Source organism: Gavia stellata, chromosome 3, assembly GCF_030936135.1.
Source record: "Gavia stellata isolate bGavSte3 chromosome 3, bGavSte3.hap2, whole genome shotgun sequence".
Lineage (NCBI taxonomy): Eukaryota > Metazoa > Chordata > Aves > Gaviiformes > Gaviidae > Gavia > Gavia stellata.
Genome location: NC_082596.1, coordinates 68019929 through 68036105, shown reverse-complemented (window position 1 = coordinate 68036105; position 16177 = coordinate 68019929). Strand labels below are relative to the sequence as shown.

General features: G+C 36.9%; 1 protein-coding gene across 1 annotated transcript in view; it reads right to left on the bottom strand.

Annotated features, from left to right (window-relative positions):
• The window catches only part of LOC104264962 (dynein axonemal heavy chain 5-like), a 183951-nt gene that overhangs the window by 41929 nt on the left and 125845 nt on the right, over positions 1–16177 (bottom strand). The window contains exons 62-68 of the mRNA XM_059835976.1: positions 15260–15454; positions 12139–12294; positions 11688–11870; positions 8254–8424; positions 7451–7829; positions 5427–5698; positions 3441–3605 (exon numbers count right to left, since the gene is read on the bottom strand). Of these exons, the coding sequence (XP_059691959.1) occupies positions 3441–3605; positions 5427–5698; positions 7451–7829; positions 8254–8424; positions 11688–11870; positions 12139–12294; positions 15260–15454 (1521 nt within the window). The remainder of the gene's footprint in view (positions 1–3440; positions 3606–5426; positions 5699–7450; positions 7830–8253; positions 8425–11687; positions 11871–12138; positions 12295–15259; positions 15455–16177) is intronic.

Below are 16177 nucleotides of genomic sequence, written 5' to 3'. Positions count from 1 at the left end.
TGAGAACAGGCCCTGACCTGATTTTACCTAACAGTATAAATACAGCTGCTGTATATGATTCTCTACATCCTGGTAAAAGATTTAAGGAGAAGAGAATGCCAAAGATAAGAAAGCAGTTAAATCCTGCTCTCAGGTCAGTAAAACCTGAAACTGCAGCGAGAAGAAGCAAAGTTAAATAGCCTGTGAAGCTGGCTGTGTGCTGGACGAGCAAAAACTTTACCTTTTCTAAGATGTATCTGAGTACAGCTAGCACTCCCATAAGTCAAAGACTATGACTACCCCTGCAGAGTGCACAAATATTCAGCTGGTACATCATTCCCTAACAAAGTATCTGCTCATAACTTGCTCTTCTCAGCAATGTTACCTCTCAAACGTACAATCATTAAAGGTTATAGAAACATCAAGACAAGGAAAAAATATTTTTTGCTATGGATCATCCTCAATTCACTCCTTCTGACAGAACAGGGAGGTGGTGGAGCTACCATCACGGGAGGTGTTCAAGGAATGTGTGGACGTGGCATTGCAGGACATGGTTTAGTGGGCATGGTGGTGTTTGGTTGATGGTTGGACTTGGTGATCTTACAGGTCTTTTCCAACCTTACTGATTCTGTGATTCTGTGAACTCTATCAAAATGTCTGTGTACAGAACATTTCTCTCAATAGTGAGTTGTACCAATATATCTGTGTCATCTTAATACATCGCTATCCAGATGAAAATACTATCATTTTAGTCACTACAGTGGCCCTGACAGTTCTGTTGAATGTTCTGTGCATTGTTCCCTGAAAGAAGAAACTATATCCACAATAATAAAAATATCTGGGTTTAATGAAGTCAAAGTGCTAGGTATAATGAAGTTCATTTTATTTCAGAAAGTTAAATTTTCACTCCATCTTCAAGTGAAAGTAAAGGGGGCAGAAATTCAATTAGTTTTAAGATAGAGCTTGCTTGTTTTATAAACAAGGTTATATAGCTCAGTAGTCCTAGATACTGTTTCCATTTCTTTGGGAGAAGTCCATCTGAACAACTAAATTTTAGAGTGAAAAATAAATTCTGGTCACAAATCTGAGCATTTCAAACTGCAGAAAATTGATTTATATTGTTAATATCATACGTAGAGGTACCATCAGTACTGACAATCCATTTTAAGACTACAAATCATGCCTGTAAAAGGGAAATCACTGAAAAATAGGCCCAGCATGTCTTTTGGAAGTTTTCTATCATTGAGAAGAAAAAAAAAAAAGAAGAACCATAAATAGGATACTTTGGAGGTATAGAATCACATATATAACAAGATCAGATCCTTGGTGCAGTTAACCTATGTTAAGTCAAAGGTTTATTATGAAAAAAAGCAGACAAAGCCCACAGAAAGACAGGAACTAAATATAATTTTTTGACAAACTAGCAAAAACAAAAAAAAAAAAAACCCCACAAAGCCCTCTCGCCAATGTTTCTGAAAAATGTAACTTATTTCTAGATACATTTTTCAAAAGCTAGAGAACTACTGAAGTGCTCCTCCAGTCCCACAATGTTAATATACATTTTTACTAAAAGAAAGATCTCTGTTTGTAGTTTGATTTGCAGAATCTGGATGGCTTTTGTAAATTTGAAAGATTTCTATATGCTGTGTGGTAAGATCTTTACTTCCAGAGATCAGACAAGAACTTTACAGTTAAACATTACAGTTAACTTTACAGTTACAGTTGACATTACAGTTGAAATTCAGGTTATGACAGCCTAGCAGATGTTGCCTTGTTCATAAACCATGTGTGAATAAACAAGGCCATCCCTTTAGCTCTTTTGCCACATCGCTTTCTGTTATTCTATACAAGTTTCCTTAAAGAATGAAAACATACTAAAACTCGCTACTGCAATATACTTTCAGAATGACTGCAAAAACTGCTGTCTTTTAACAGCCACAATTACAGAGCACCTTCTACCTACCAGCACTTCCCCAGACAGGTCTTGCTTAAGATTTGACAGAATGGGAAAGCATTTTGTTCCACTCCTTGCAAGAGTGACCAGCTGACTTCAAGTGACTCTATTAGGAGGTTAATGTCCCTCATCCCCTTACATGGCCAATGGGATAGAAATACTCAATTCCTCCATGCAAGTCAGAGTTAAGTTTCAATTGTGTGCTCTGAATGGCTTTCAAAGGAGCCACTCTCTCTCTTAGTTGATTACAGAAACTAACTCCTACTGGAGACAGGGTGAGTACCTATCCAGGAGCCCATTCCACAGGATACATATGTTGAAGAGCCGAATAGGTGAATGAAAACATCATCACAAAGCTGACATTCTGTTTGTATTCATATCATAGGCTATGAAAACAGGAATCCAGTTACAACCACCTAATGTGTTTACTTGGACTTGAAAAGGGACTAAAAACAATTGCCCATTTCTAGTCTATAAATATTCTTGCAGTTAATTTCAAATCTTCTACAAAGTCAAAATGTCTCTCATATCTTAGGAAAAGGCAATAGAATATTTTGTGTATAGGAATAAAATTGTTCTTCCAATGCATTGCTTCCAATAAATGTAAAAATTCTGCTCACCCAGCTGCTGTTCTTCTCCCTCCCTATGTCTGCTGGCTATCTGGCTGCACAGTTTTTGGGGACAAGTATCACATCAGCAACATCAGACTTAAGATTCCTAAGTTTAAACACTCAAGTGAGAGCTGGATCCTAAATTTAAGCAGTCTTTATCACAGTCAGACAAATAAAATAAGAGAGTCCTGACTTTCAAAGAGAATGAGCATCTAAACTTTCTAATTAATAAGCTAAAGAGATTTGTGAGTGCTCCCCACTTTTGTAAGTAAGTCTGTCTTAGTGCATACCAAAATCCTGCACCTCTAAATGCAGATGCATTCTAACAGGGAGGAAATTTTATGGAGATCTACAGTGAATAACAACTTCTTGGGAAAATTATATGTGCATCCACATTGTGAACCATAAAACATAAAGCACAGAGTGCCTTAAAGTGATGCTGTGCTGTAAGAAACGTTGAATGTCTCCATCAAGTGAACTGACTGAATGGTAGGGTCTCCAAATTAATTTCTCTTGCCACCGTATTTATGATTTCAGTCTGTATCTTCCTGTAATTGTCATTACTGTCAGCTCCTACAGTGAATGCAACACAGTGTAAACCACAAGTATTGCTTTGTTCTTATAGCTAAGTACTTTCACTAAGTAATGGACTATCTGCTGGATAAAGACAGAGGGCTCATTGAAATCAAACAACTGGAAAAAGCAAGAATGTAACATATCCATTTCCTCAGTAAATGCATTTTGGCTACTGGTCCAAAATTAACTTCCAGAGAACACTGGTATAAATATAAATATCATCATTCAAACTTCTATAAAATGTAAAAATACCATTTCTAGTTCAAAGGATAGTTTTAAATGTCTTTAACGGCTCTAGCAAACTCAGTTTAGGAGGATACCTTTGATTTTGCAAGACGTTCTATATTTTCAGTGGGGTCAGATCCCACTGATAAAAAACATGTCAAAGGTGTTCGACAGTCGCTTTCTGCCCACATTGCTTCCATTTCAAGAATAAATCCTTCTGCATATTTCCCTCCAAGAGATTCTGCAATGTAGTGTCGAGCCTAAAAAAAAAAAAATTACAGCAGAAATATATACCTTTTTTTTTTTTAAATTTAGCATTGATCACTAATGTGGAATTTACCAATACCTACATTAGAAGGCAATGACTTTCTAAAGTTTTATTTTCAACTTTGGTATAACAAAAGTTACAGTCCACAGGAGGCAACCATTGAAATTCTCAGATAGCAAAGTTCAAATAAAGAAAAGAAAGAATTCTGCTCACCCAACAGCCATCCTGTGAGCTTTGTTGCTAGAGGATGCTAAATGTTTTTTTAAAAAGAACTAAAGAAATGCATGCAGAATAGATCCATTGTCTATGAGGACAGCCCAGATATTGCCCCTAAATTACTGACTGCTAAAGCTTGGTGGATAGCCAAACAAAAGAGTTTCTCTATACCAGCCCCACTCTTAGCTCCTCTAAGCATGTATTGTTGACACTGTCTCTACAGCATAGCAAATTAGACAGATCTTTCATCTGACCCAGTTACAATCTTCCATATATTTGTTGGAACTTCAAACAAATTCTCCTGCCCAGCGGTTATCCAATTCAAGTCTCTTATGCTGAATATCTGTTTCTACAAAACAGAAACACAGCTCAGACTTTAATCTTAAAGGTCAAACCTTCCCTCTGCCTCTATTGTCCTTTTTCACAGACATTTTCTAAAAGGACTTCTAAAGTTATCCTGGTGCATTAAATGCTGTTTTGACTGACAATTTTCCAACTGTGGAAACTACTATCACAGATTCTGAGGCATGTATTATGGAGAGAAACACCCAGGAACAAGGTGGACTGAGGAAGATGGCAATTCCAGAAAAAATAACTCAGTCATCCACTATTAAGTGTAACTTCTGCCCTAGTGAAGAGAGGTAAAATTTTGTAACACTTGGAGAAACACAGTAGGGAAAGAAGAGATAAAGGAGATAATAACAAAAAGGATTCCCTCTTTCCTCAAAAATTAGAATAATTACAGTTTTTGAAACCACTGTTCAGAGACATTCTTTCTCAAAGAATTTAAGTTTAATTTAAACTCAAAGTTTAAGTTTTGGCAGATGGAGCTCCCATACTTCTCTCTTATTTACCAGCTGAAGAAAAGGAAAAAGGATGGAGGGGGCCTTGTTGAAAAAGAGGTCCATGAAAAAATGGTGTCCCCTAAATACAACACAGATGCTATCACAACATGTAGCATGCAAAGTTGAGATATGCAGGAAATCAGAAGTACTACTTTCCAGTGTAGCTAAAGACAAAAAAAGTGAAAAGAGGATACTCATAGGCTCATACATCTCTTTTAGACCTACATAGAAAAGAAAAAATCCAAATATCACAGACTGTGGAGAAACTGCTAGTCTATGTAGTTTCTTTTATGATATCTGTGGTGAGACAGTCTTAAGTATTACTTCCTCAGCATGGAGGGTAAGTCAACAGTTTATCTGCTATTTTAGTGCACCTGTCATCAAAGTGAACTGTTCTTTTTCCACTTCTTCTGTGAAAGAATAGGGATGTATCTTCTGATGCACCGAAAGAATGCAACGGCTTTACAAGTTTCATGACTCTACTTTAGACGCACCACATAAAAAGAATGGCATTCTTACAGCTCAACACAATTTATTTCATGTTTTGCAATGCCCTTTCTAATTCATTGCAATTAAATAAACTGATATTTCTTTCACATATGTTTATTACAAGGATTTCAATATCTGATCTTCAAAATAGCTCACTCTGCAACAAATATTGTGATAAAAGCAAATTCATAACATAGGTTTGGAACTAGCAGTTCTACAGAAGATGCCACATGGCATAACCATTGTATGAAAGCACATCTTACTTGGGCAACAGTATGATCAGGGCACCAGCTACGGACAAGGAGCAGTTTACGGAATTGATCCAGTAAGCTGTCATACCCATCAGGAATAACAGCTTTTTCAGGTGCTTCTTCATCAAACCAAGCTTTCCAAGACTTCTCATTCCTAACAACTTGCACCAGAAGTTGATTAAAAGGGTACAAGCTAGATAACTGCACAAGATTGAGCCATGTCATATCAAGGATCCACTTTTTTGGTTTTGGTTCCACAGAATTCAGATCCAAACTGGCACCTCCTGCAAAGTGAAAAGCATTATAGAGGAAAACAACCCTTGTTAAACAGAAAAATGACAAGTAATAAAAAATATTTATCTCTATAATTTAGGGAGTAAAAATCTTTGCAAACCAGGACATGGAGACCTAGAATTAGCATGAAAGAGGCATTTAACAAAGACCTATTGGGGAAGTAGTGTCAGTGCCTCCCAAACCTGATATCCCAGTAATTTTTGTGCTGTGAGCTTGGAGACAGTCAGCAAAAACATCTCCATCTGTAGAGCTGGAATAAAACTTGCCTACCTAAAAGGATACTCAAACTCAAGTCTTCAGACCAGATGCAGAAAGGACCTATGGTTAGTCCAATCTCCCTTCACCTAGACTACAGAATAAGAAAGCACATGGTGCATTCATTTTCTGGACTGTGCAACTTCACAGCCTTTTAGCTCAACCAACACTCCATCATCATGCTCATGATCATCATCAAATCGGTGTTTGCAAAGCAAACTGAGATATTTGAATGGCAAGTACCTGACTGTACTTATCTCGGCACCTGATTGTACTTATCATATCTTGGAGACAGTGGGGTCCACCCCCATCAAATTTTATAAACTTAACTAAAATTTTTCTTTGTCATTGTGTCTGAGTAGTGACACAATGCAATGGAATATAACAATGTTTTACAACATGTAACAGATTTCCACTTTTTTATACTGACACTTAAATATGGTACAGAGTCCTCATGCATTCACATGCCTGCTCACCAGCCATCAAAAGAGATTTTGCTGACTGTCTCCAAGCTCACAGATATAGATATGTGGCAACTCAAAAAAGAGGCACACAGGAGAAAACTACAGGGTCTCTTACAAAGTAATGGACATTTTTTTCTGTTTTGCAATGTAAAGCAGTTAAATATCCTCTTCTAAGCATTAGTTTGATAATAAATAATCTATATTGCTCTTGTTTTGGAAAATTTGTCTCTTGATTCCTTCTTGGGGTATACACACTTTTGATACCAAAGACTTAAACAAATTAGTTAGCAGACAAAAGCAGACCCCTTTGTGCAAACTTTGTACAGATGAGTTAAGACGATACTGCGTCACACAAACTGAAATATGCATTAGTTTTCCTGGAAACAGGCTGGCTGTGGCGATTAGCTCTATTGGGTTATGTTAATGTTGTCTATCTGGAGACAAAAGTATACTGAGATCTAGCACCTGATACAGCCTCAGGGTCTCCTGATAATGGCTGATACGCAAACTTGAGACTTGGCCAAACAGCAAAGTCAGTGAAATGCCCCAAATGGGTGCCCTAAGGCTGACCTACCTCATTATAATGTTAAAAACCACACCTCCTAGCTAGAAAAGCCCCCAACCCAAATAAGCCCCCTACTCTCTGGGCATGCGTAGTGAATTAAAAGAGAACTGTATCTTTAAGATGAAGTGAGAAAGATCCTAACCAATAGTTAGCTACGGGGTGAGACCAGAAGGTGTAACTAACTTTGTTAACTGTTTAAATACCTGTCATGATTTCAAGCCGGTGTGCATGTTAGGAGGAAGGATCCCCCATGCACCCAGCGCTGCAATAAATAAGCCTTTCTAAACTATCATTTGGTTTGGAGAGTTTTCTTGGTTACGATTTTCGGTAACACTTTCATTCACTAGTTAAAAAACATTAGATCCACTGGATACAACATATTGTAGTGCAAGAACTGCAAAATCTGAATTTGGCAATTCACAGACATATGTAAACAGGAACATTTTCAGAGAAATTACCTTTGATCAGTGTCTCAAACTCAGTGTGTGAAATTTTCTTGGCCTGCAAGTCAATCTTCAGTGCCAGAAGCAATGTAAACAGGAATCTGTGATTTTCATACAGCCCTCGAACTGTGTACTTGAAGACTTCATAGGTGAGATGCTCGATTACATATACTACCCTTTTTGCTGTGATCTGAGATTTCCGAGATCTTTCCACTGATAGGTCAAAAATGCCAAGGAACTGCCGTAAGGATGTTTGGTACATCACATTAACCAAGCTCATTTCCACAATTAGGAAATAAAGGATGCTACCACGACCAGCAACGGGCCGATACTCTTCACGTGCAGTATTGATTTTCAGTTCTGTCTCTGCTGCTATGTTTAATTTTTCACTGACCTTAAAATTAATGGAAAAGACCATGAAGATTAAGTCATGTTACTTGTGATTTACACTGCACAAGCATAAAGAAAAGGTCTTGATTAAGATCACAATGGTATTTTTAGTCAAGCTTTGCTTCCCTCTGTCAGTGTTTCAACACAGACGTTGTGTCTTCATGTGTTCAAACACCAAGCACAATGGGATTTGACTCACACTTACATCTGCAAAGCATGCCTGGAATATAAAGCAGTATCCAGGTAATAGTTTAATTTTGCAACATTTTGTGAAGAAAAAATGATAATATTTCTACTATTTATTTGTTAAGAAGTCAGATGTTATATAATGGCTTTGAATGGAAAAAACAAAACCAGGAAAAAATCTGTCTACAAATAATCTTTAAATGACAGTTACAAAATGTATCTGCAATGCATTCAAAATTCACCTCTTCTGCTGTTATTTTAGTGATTCTTAGGACTTCTATCAGAGACTCATCTTCAACCAAAGAGCCCTCCGTACTGGTTAGACGGAAGAGTAGATTATCTTCAAGCTCCTGCATTTTCCTCTTGTTAGATGTCACTTCTTCCATCAGTTTTACTCTTTCTGCCTCCAGTTCCTGTGTTCAGAAATTTTCCTTAGAATAGTTAAGATTAATTCAAAGAAAGATTCCTTATAATGACACAGAAAACCTGTGATTTCATGTATGATAGATTGGAGGCTTTGCTGCTTTTTCTATAAAATACAGAAATATTGTATACTAAAGTAATTTATATGTATACTGCATTTATTTGATTAACACAGCATACTGAGAAGTGAAAATACATCAGAATTACCAGGAAAAGCTTCTTCATAATAATACACACAAAGCACTAAAGCTAGTTTCCAATGGGAAGTCATAAAAGCCACATTACATTAAGTACTTACAATTAAATCAGACAAAGGACTGAAAGATGCATTGTATGCATGGATTTTACATTTACAGGGAAGTTGACTGGATGACCTTTTCCATTTCTAATTTCTATGATTCTGTGACTTTGCAAGATACACTCCTCTACTGCTTATAAAATAGGAAATGTTACAATTATTATCTCTGTCGTATGGAATTTTTATGCTATTTCTACAAAACAGACACTGGCATGGGAACAATGACAGACAAGTCAACACAATGCCAAGTGAAATGAGGCATCTATATTGCGCAGTCCCACACAGCTCAGGGATACCCTTGCTGGCTACCTTTATTTAATCAATCAAGTCAACCTTCCTGTAAGAAAAGGGTAGTTAACAATACCAGTCTACCTACACCGATGGCTTCAGTTTATTTTCATTCTTGTCAGCATGCCAAGTTAGAGAAATAGGAGATGTACAGAGTTATGTAGTACAGGAGAGGCTCTCTTGTATTTCAAAGAAGTGACAAATTTCTTTACTCTCACAAACTTCTTACTTGGAAACCTGTTTGTAATTTATTCTAGGGCTATAGAACGTAGCTCTGTGGAAGCTACAAATAACTGCATCCCAAAAGAGGAGAATGACTTTAGCATCAGTCATTCAGCTTCAAATTTTCTGCATTTTTTTCTCTTTCTTTGCCATTAACACAAAAAAGATGAGAATTACAGAAAAGGAGTAGTTCTACAGAACACTCAAACATGCATTTAAGTACATGCTTAAATGCTACTTAAGGACATGCGTAGTTTAAGAACAGGCACCTTACCCATTCTATTTGTAAGCCTGTAAAGAGTCTCTTTCAGAAAGTTAGCAAATATACCAGATGCCAGGCTTTTGTTTGCAGGAGGATTTCATGACCGCATTTGAAACATAAAAAATAGTTGTTCTGAACACAAATAGCGGCAGCAACTTCATTATCAAAGTACAAAAAGATGCTGATAATTTTTTTTCATATAGTTACAGGAGCAACCTTTAAAACTGAGAAGAATAAACACTTTTTGACGATATATTTCATTGATCACTATAGCAATCTTTAAGAATATCTTCGTTCCTTTAATCTATTACTTTAGCTCAGTGATCATAAACTTGTCGTCTTGTTTGTAATAGAAAACCTGTTCTTCAGATTCTCTGTTCATGCTCTGTTTTTTCTTTGAACTAAATTTATCAGAGCTCCATTGGCTCTGGCTATCTACACCAGGACATCCATCTCTTCCTGAGACAGAAGAGACAGAACAACCATGATTTCTTCATATCTGCTAAAGGGAAGAAATTCAATAAATGTTGATCACCTGCAACCATATCCCTGTGCTGCAAGTAGTGCTGATACTAACCAGTTACCGCTACAGCTCTCTTCAGCTGATACACAGCACTGGATGAATATTTTTCAGTGACTATATTTTTGACCCAAAATGCAGTCTATGTCTTGCTACATACATTCAATATGAATTCTCTAACAGTTTTGCCCAGGAAAAAAAACACAGAGCGAGGGTATCTGTGTGGGGGGAGATGAGTTTTATATGTAGGTCATGAGAAAACAATTTCACTTCTATCTCGATTTAAATCTCTGTCTCCCATCAGAGGTAAGTTACTCAGTCAGGATAGTCCCAGGCACTCCTGCTGATGCAGTTCAATTTTGCTTACACAAACATACATCTACTGGAGTAAAGATTAAAAGTTTTGCATCCCTAGCATTCATCCCACCCTGCTAAAGGATAGCTTTTCCTCAGTACATGCTGTTGTAGCTTTTCCATTTTTCACAGAACAATTCACAGGAACTTCGGGCATAACAATAACTTTCTAGCCTCTAGTTGTGATTGTTGGACTGAAGGAAGGGCACTTAGATTCCAGTCCTTATTTCAGCAAATGCTCCTTTGAGCAAAGTGGAAAGGTGTTGGCTGGAGAAAGTGACAGCACCACTAAAGCACACCGGTTGGAACATGCTTTGGGAAGTCAAAGGAGAAATTAATTCCCTTAGGTGGGGAACTGCTCTCACATGAACAAGCCTACCTGAGTTAGTTACTGAAAGCAGCAGCTCTGCTAATCCAAACTTTAATTTTTGTTACTTTTCTTACAAAAACACAATTATGAAATGTTCCATTTGAAATAAATAACTCAACCAATTTGATGTGAAATACAACTTCTGTGCTTTCACTTTAATGAGAAAGGAAGAAAATATTTCATTTTAGTGTAATAGGACCATAACATTTATGTATTTATTGGTATGACTTCCACAGTAAAAAAACCACCTTTGTCCCCAGTGCCTATGATGAACTGACTCCTAAGTTTTTGGATAACCAGGCTGTGAAGTTAGATCACACAAAAAGAAATAGGAATGATCTAGGAATTAAATTATTGTGGATGATGTCTCAGATTTGATATTATGAAATAAAACTCCCTAAAAACACCTGAGAGTGGATTTTCTTCCTTATACTTGCTTCCACATAATCAATGGAAATTTTAGTAAGAGTGGAGTCAAGTCAGCATTCAGGGCTCCTTAAAAATCTCAGATCTCCTTGCACACTAGAGCCTGGTTGGCAAAAGTAGTTCAAGTTCATAAGCATTTTTTCATGTAATTCAAATTAAGTTTAAAAAGGAATTCAGAAATAAAAGAGGTTTCTGACTGAACAAGGAGACTTTGCTATATATGAAGGAATAAAGATGCTTTATGTATGTCACGTATGTGCCTGTGATGTATTTTTAATGACTAATTTTCTTTCTTCTCTTTCCAAGGCCAGATCTTAAAATAAATGTTTAGGTCCCTCCATTCAATTAAAAAATAACTGCACATTGTCTTTCACCAAATGCACAAACCCCTAAACTTTCATTCACATTTTTGTTCCTTCATTTTATTTCAACCAAGACATTGAATGTATCCACTTGTGGTGCAGATATTGAACAAGCCTTCCCTCTGTACAAATATTGCAAGCTACTAGATACCTGTTTTTCTGTGAGGATGACACGGCCAAGGAGCTGATCTTCCAGCCCTTTCATAGTAACAGTAAAGTCAATCACAGTTGTCCTTGCACTAATTTCTGGAGTATAGGCAGGATTAGCCAATTTTGTTGTCATATAAAGGGTAAACCCCTTCATTAGATCTATCTCCTTGTCACCTACTTTCACCTGAAAATAAAACATATTACTCAATTTTCAAAAGCTGAATTCAGAAAAACAGTTATTTTACCCAGTGAAAAATAGATGAACTCTTTTTTTACATTTCCATTTACACTTTTAAACTTTCTGCTTAAGGGGTAAAAAAAACCCAGCCCCATGAGTTTACTAGTCATATTCCTAAGTGTTGCAAAGGTGTGAATCTCAGCAGTATCCAGACTACCAGATACCCAGCATCTGTCCTACTGTTTTTTAATTTCATGTTCACAATTCATCTTACCTTGTGTGCTGAACCAGATTTTATGAAATTTTTTTCCAAGATGTTATCTAGAGCAGGATCAAGTTCCTCTCCAACATCTTCAATTAACAAAGGTCGGCCAAGGGACAGGCAGTCTTCTATATGACTTCTGAAGAACTTGTGGTTCATAGCTGTAACCTAGGAAGATTGGTTCACAATATAGCATGCATTTGTAAGCACATAGAAAACAGTATAAAATCTATAGCCACTTTCAAAAATTATACGCATCCTGGGATATCTACACAAATTATTACATTTTAGGGACCAATGCCCACCTCTGCTGAAATGAATGAAGGTTTTGCTTTAAGCTTAACAGAATAGGAGATCACACTTCTCTATTGTTATCTATCTATTTACTGATCTACATATGTATCTAATCACTGTAGTATCTTAATACCTTTTAAATATTAATGGATTTATGTTCAGAACACTAATGTGAGGTAGGGAAATATCTATAGAGTTCAGACAGGAAACCAGTGTTACATAGGAGGCCTGGTCTCACATCAGATGTTGAATTCCCAATTCAGTTCCCATTTCACAATATAAAGTATTAAAATTGCTAAAAATCACATAGGCTCCTTTTCATTTACTTAAATTTAATAAATTTAGTATAAGCTTTTGAGATGATAATTTTCCAGGCATCTGTTAAGCCATGGTTTTGGGGTGGTTTTTTTACCAGAAAAAAACCTAGGATAGACATGTTTTTAAAATAAATCCTTGTCTCACAGGCAGTGCTCTTTGAAAAAGATATAATTAAAATATGTAGAGGCACATTACACAATCTTAAAACAGTATATTATTTAAAAATTAATAACATATTCCACCACTCTGCACTTTTAGCTTTGTTATAATGTAAGCATATGTGTATCCACCAAAACAGCATGTTGCCTACTTTTTTAGTCAAATGAAACTGAGGGATGAAGTTAGTGTCTTAGTGACCAACAACGTAATCCTAACAAAACCATAGCAAATTACAATATCCCAGATGTAAAGGCATGATCTAAACACTTGGTATTTAGAGTCTTGACATAACTCTATTCCTCCTGGACTTGATAGGGGAAGAACTCAGCTACTTCTAATACAGATGACATCTGAGCCAGGATGTCTAAAAGCTCATACCTGACTGAACTTTCATCAGAAAAGCTTCCTCTGCATTTAGAGGCTGCATCTTGTGTGCATTCAAAGCTGTGTAAGTTTTGAGAGTACTCAGCAGCTCAGTAGTTAAGCCCTGTCAGGATTCACAAATTTCATAGTCTGAATATTCACACATACTGACCACAAGGCAAGCCTGGTAGACAATTTTCTCTGGCTCATCAGTCAAATGTCATCATCACTCATAGCGTATGAATAGAGGGGAAAGAGGAAAGGGTATTTTAAACTACATCTCCCAGTCCCTGCTTTGGTGAGCATGTGATATAAGAACCTTACACAATTACTGGACCAGGGAATGGAACCTGTGTGTTCGCAGTCTCCTTCTGCAGACTGCATGCCGGCACGTGGCAAGAGCAGCCACCTCGAGAGCATGCAATACAGACTCAGTGCCAATTAAGGGAGGGAACTGAAGTTGCGGCTTGGGGGACACTTTAAAATTATTGGGGAAAAGGCTACAGCATGGCAGAAAGAGTCAGTGTAGGTCCCTAACTGAAGGAGATTCACTGTTGCCACTCTTGAGCTCAGCTTGGCAGTCTCTGAAATCCTGAGGAGATGCAAGTCTCAAAGAGGGTGGAAGATGAGATACATCCTTCTCTCTGTTGTTTCCTGTTGGTTACTCACACTAGCGTTTCTTGACCCAATTTTGGGGGGGCAAAGTAAGGTCTGATGTAATTTAGAGGAAGCCATGTTATCTACTGTAATACACTAGATAACGCACAGCCACAAAATGCCTAAATTCTTCTGTGAATACAACTCTCATGTTTTAGGAGAGCTTTTCATCGTATTTTTAATTAAGGCATTCATTTTTCCAAGATCTTTGAAAGTTATACATTATTTTTCTGTCTCTTCTCAGTCAATACTTCCCATTTCTAGCTGTATTTCCACAACACTTTTTGAGCATGTTCAACTTAGCAGAAACTAGATTTAGTGTGGGATTGAATGTTGGGCCTTTCCTAACAGCGCTAGGAAATACAGATCTAGGTCAAGCTCCAGCAGGTTAAGGATTTAGCTAATGACATCACCATGAGGTCATCAGCTCTCTGGACATCACCATCCTTATGTTCATTCTCAGTTTCTTTTTCTTATCCATCACTCTCATTTTGAGTGAAGGTAGTATACCATGGTATTCACGTGATAATCTACAGTTGTAGGATAGACTTGATTTATTAACAACTAACTCTTTAGCATCATGCTCGATCTTATCTGAAAACATATCATGTGTTCAGATCTTTATGGGTCATGGTTATGACCCATCTTGTCCTTATTGGTGTAACAAAGCATGGAGGGTAGGCTGATTAGAAGGAGAAAAAACCAAAGTTTTGAATTAAATAGAAGACCCAGATCACAAACAGGATGCACTGCTAGATAGAAAGTGAGAAGGGTGGATAAATTAAGCAATAAATACTTTTATCACATACATTTAATCATCAAGATGCAGCCTAAAGTTGGGCTTTGAGTTTGATATGCCTCAAAGATCACTAGATTTCCATTCTACCTCAGGCCACCATTCTTTTTCCAATTCATCACTCCTTCTTTTCCCTATTTTCCTCTTAAAATGCTTGCCCTAAAATGTTATTGCCATACAGCACCAACTGACTGATCCTGTCTGGTCCTAATTTTGCAAGTCATTTACTTCCCTCTACGCTTCTCTTTCTCTATGACAAGTGATTAAAAGATTCATCATAAAAATACATATGGCATAACATATAATTCCAATTTGCTCTTGAAACTCTCTTTCTGGGAGATGACATAGCAGTACAAGCTGTTTCACCCTGATACAGATAGGTCACAGATTATGTGTCAGTCTTGTTTTAATTTCTGCCTAACTGTATACCATAAACATCAGATTTAAATTATACATGGCCAAAGTATGATGACAGTAAAAACAGTCTGCGTTGCTAACTATGACGTGAAATGACACACACATAAAAATATTAAATGAACTATTTACCTGGAGTCCATTATTCTTTTCCTTATTTTTAATCCAGATCTTTCCTTGACCTTGTGGATCAATCAGCAAAGGATATCTAGATGCTTTTGTGACAATGATGCCATTCTGAATTGAAAGGTCATCGTTCGGAAGACCCTGGAGGTTCCATTCACCCACTGTAGCATTGTCAACAAGCATACCAGTCAGGTTCAGGTCCTAATAGAAAATATGTAATTGCAGAATTAGTACCAGTTAGAGGAGTTATACTAAAATGTTTGATGGAAGGTTTTTCTTCTTATTCCGATTGTAATGCATGATAGAATGTATTTGGTAGTTATTGTTTATTATTTTCTTTCTTTAATGTTCAGTACCTAAACCATTGAAGTTGGGCCACAATGAAAGTGAATTCTGTTGAGGCTTTGATGTCCATCAAAGAGTGTCAGAGAAACTCTGAAGCCAGTTCAATATCTAATGACAAGCTGATTTTGGTATTGGCAAACTCTTTTCTTGCTAGCTCAAGGGGATGGGTTGTCTTGGTCACTAGAGCTTCCTCCTGCTATAAAGTTGTAAAGTGCCTTCCAAGTATGTATATGAATACAGGATGGCTTGTGGGAGTCTCAGAGGAGAAAGAGGAGATGTGCTATGGATCAGTAACCATGAACTATCATGGAAAGTTATTGTTGCTATGGTCAGAACTCTTCCCAGCTCATATATTCTCCTTAAGTCTGATTTGCACACGTCGACTAACCTGCTTTATTTTATTCACTATGAACAGTGACTGGCCTCTTGAGAATGTGTATGTGAAGAAAACAGTGCTTAAAATTACAAACCAACCTCTCCAAATTAGAAAAGTAGCTTAATAATAATGTGAGTTTAAAAAGAATAAAATTGAAGGGGGTTTTTTATTTGCTCCTTACATTTTTCATTCAAGAATCCCTA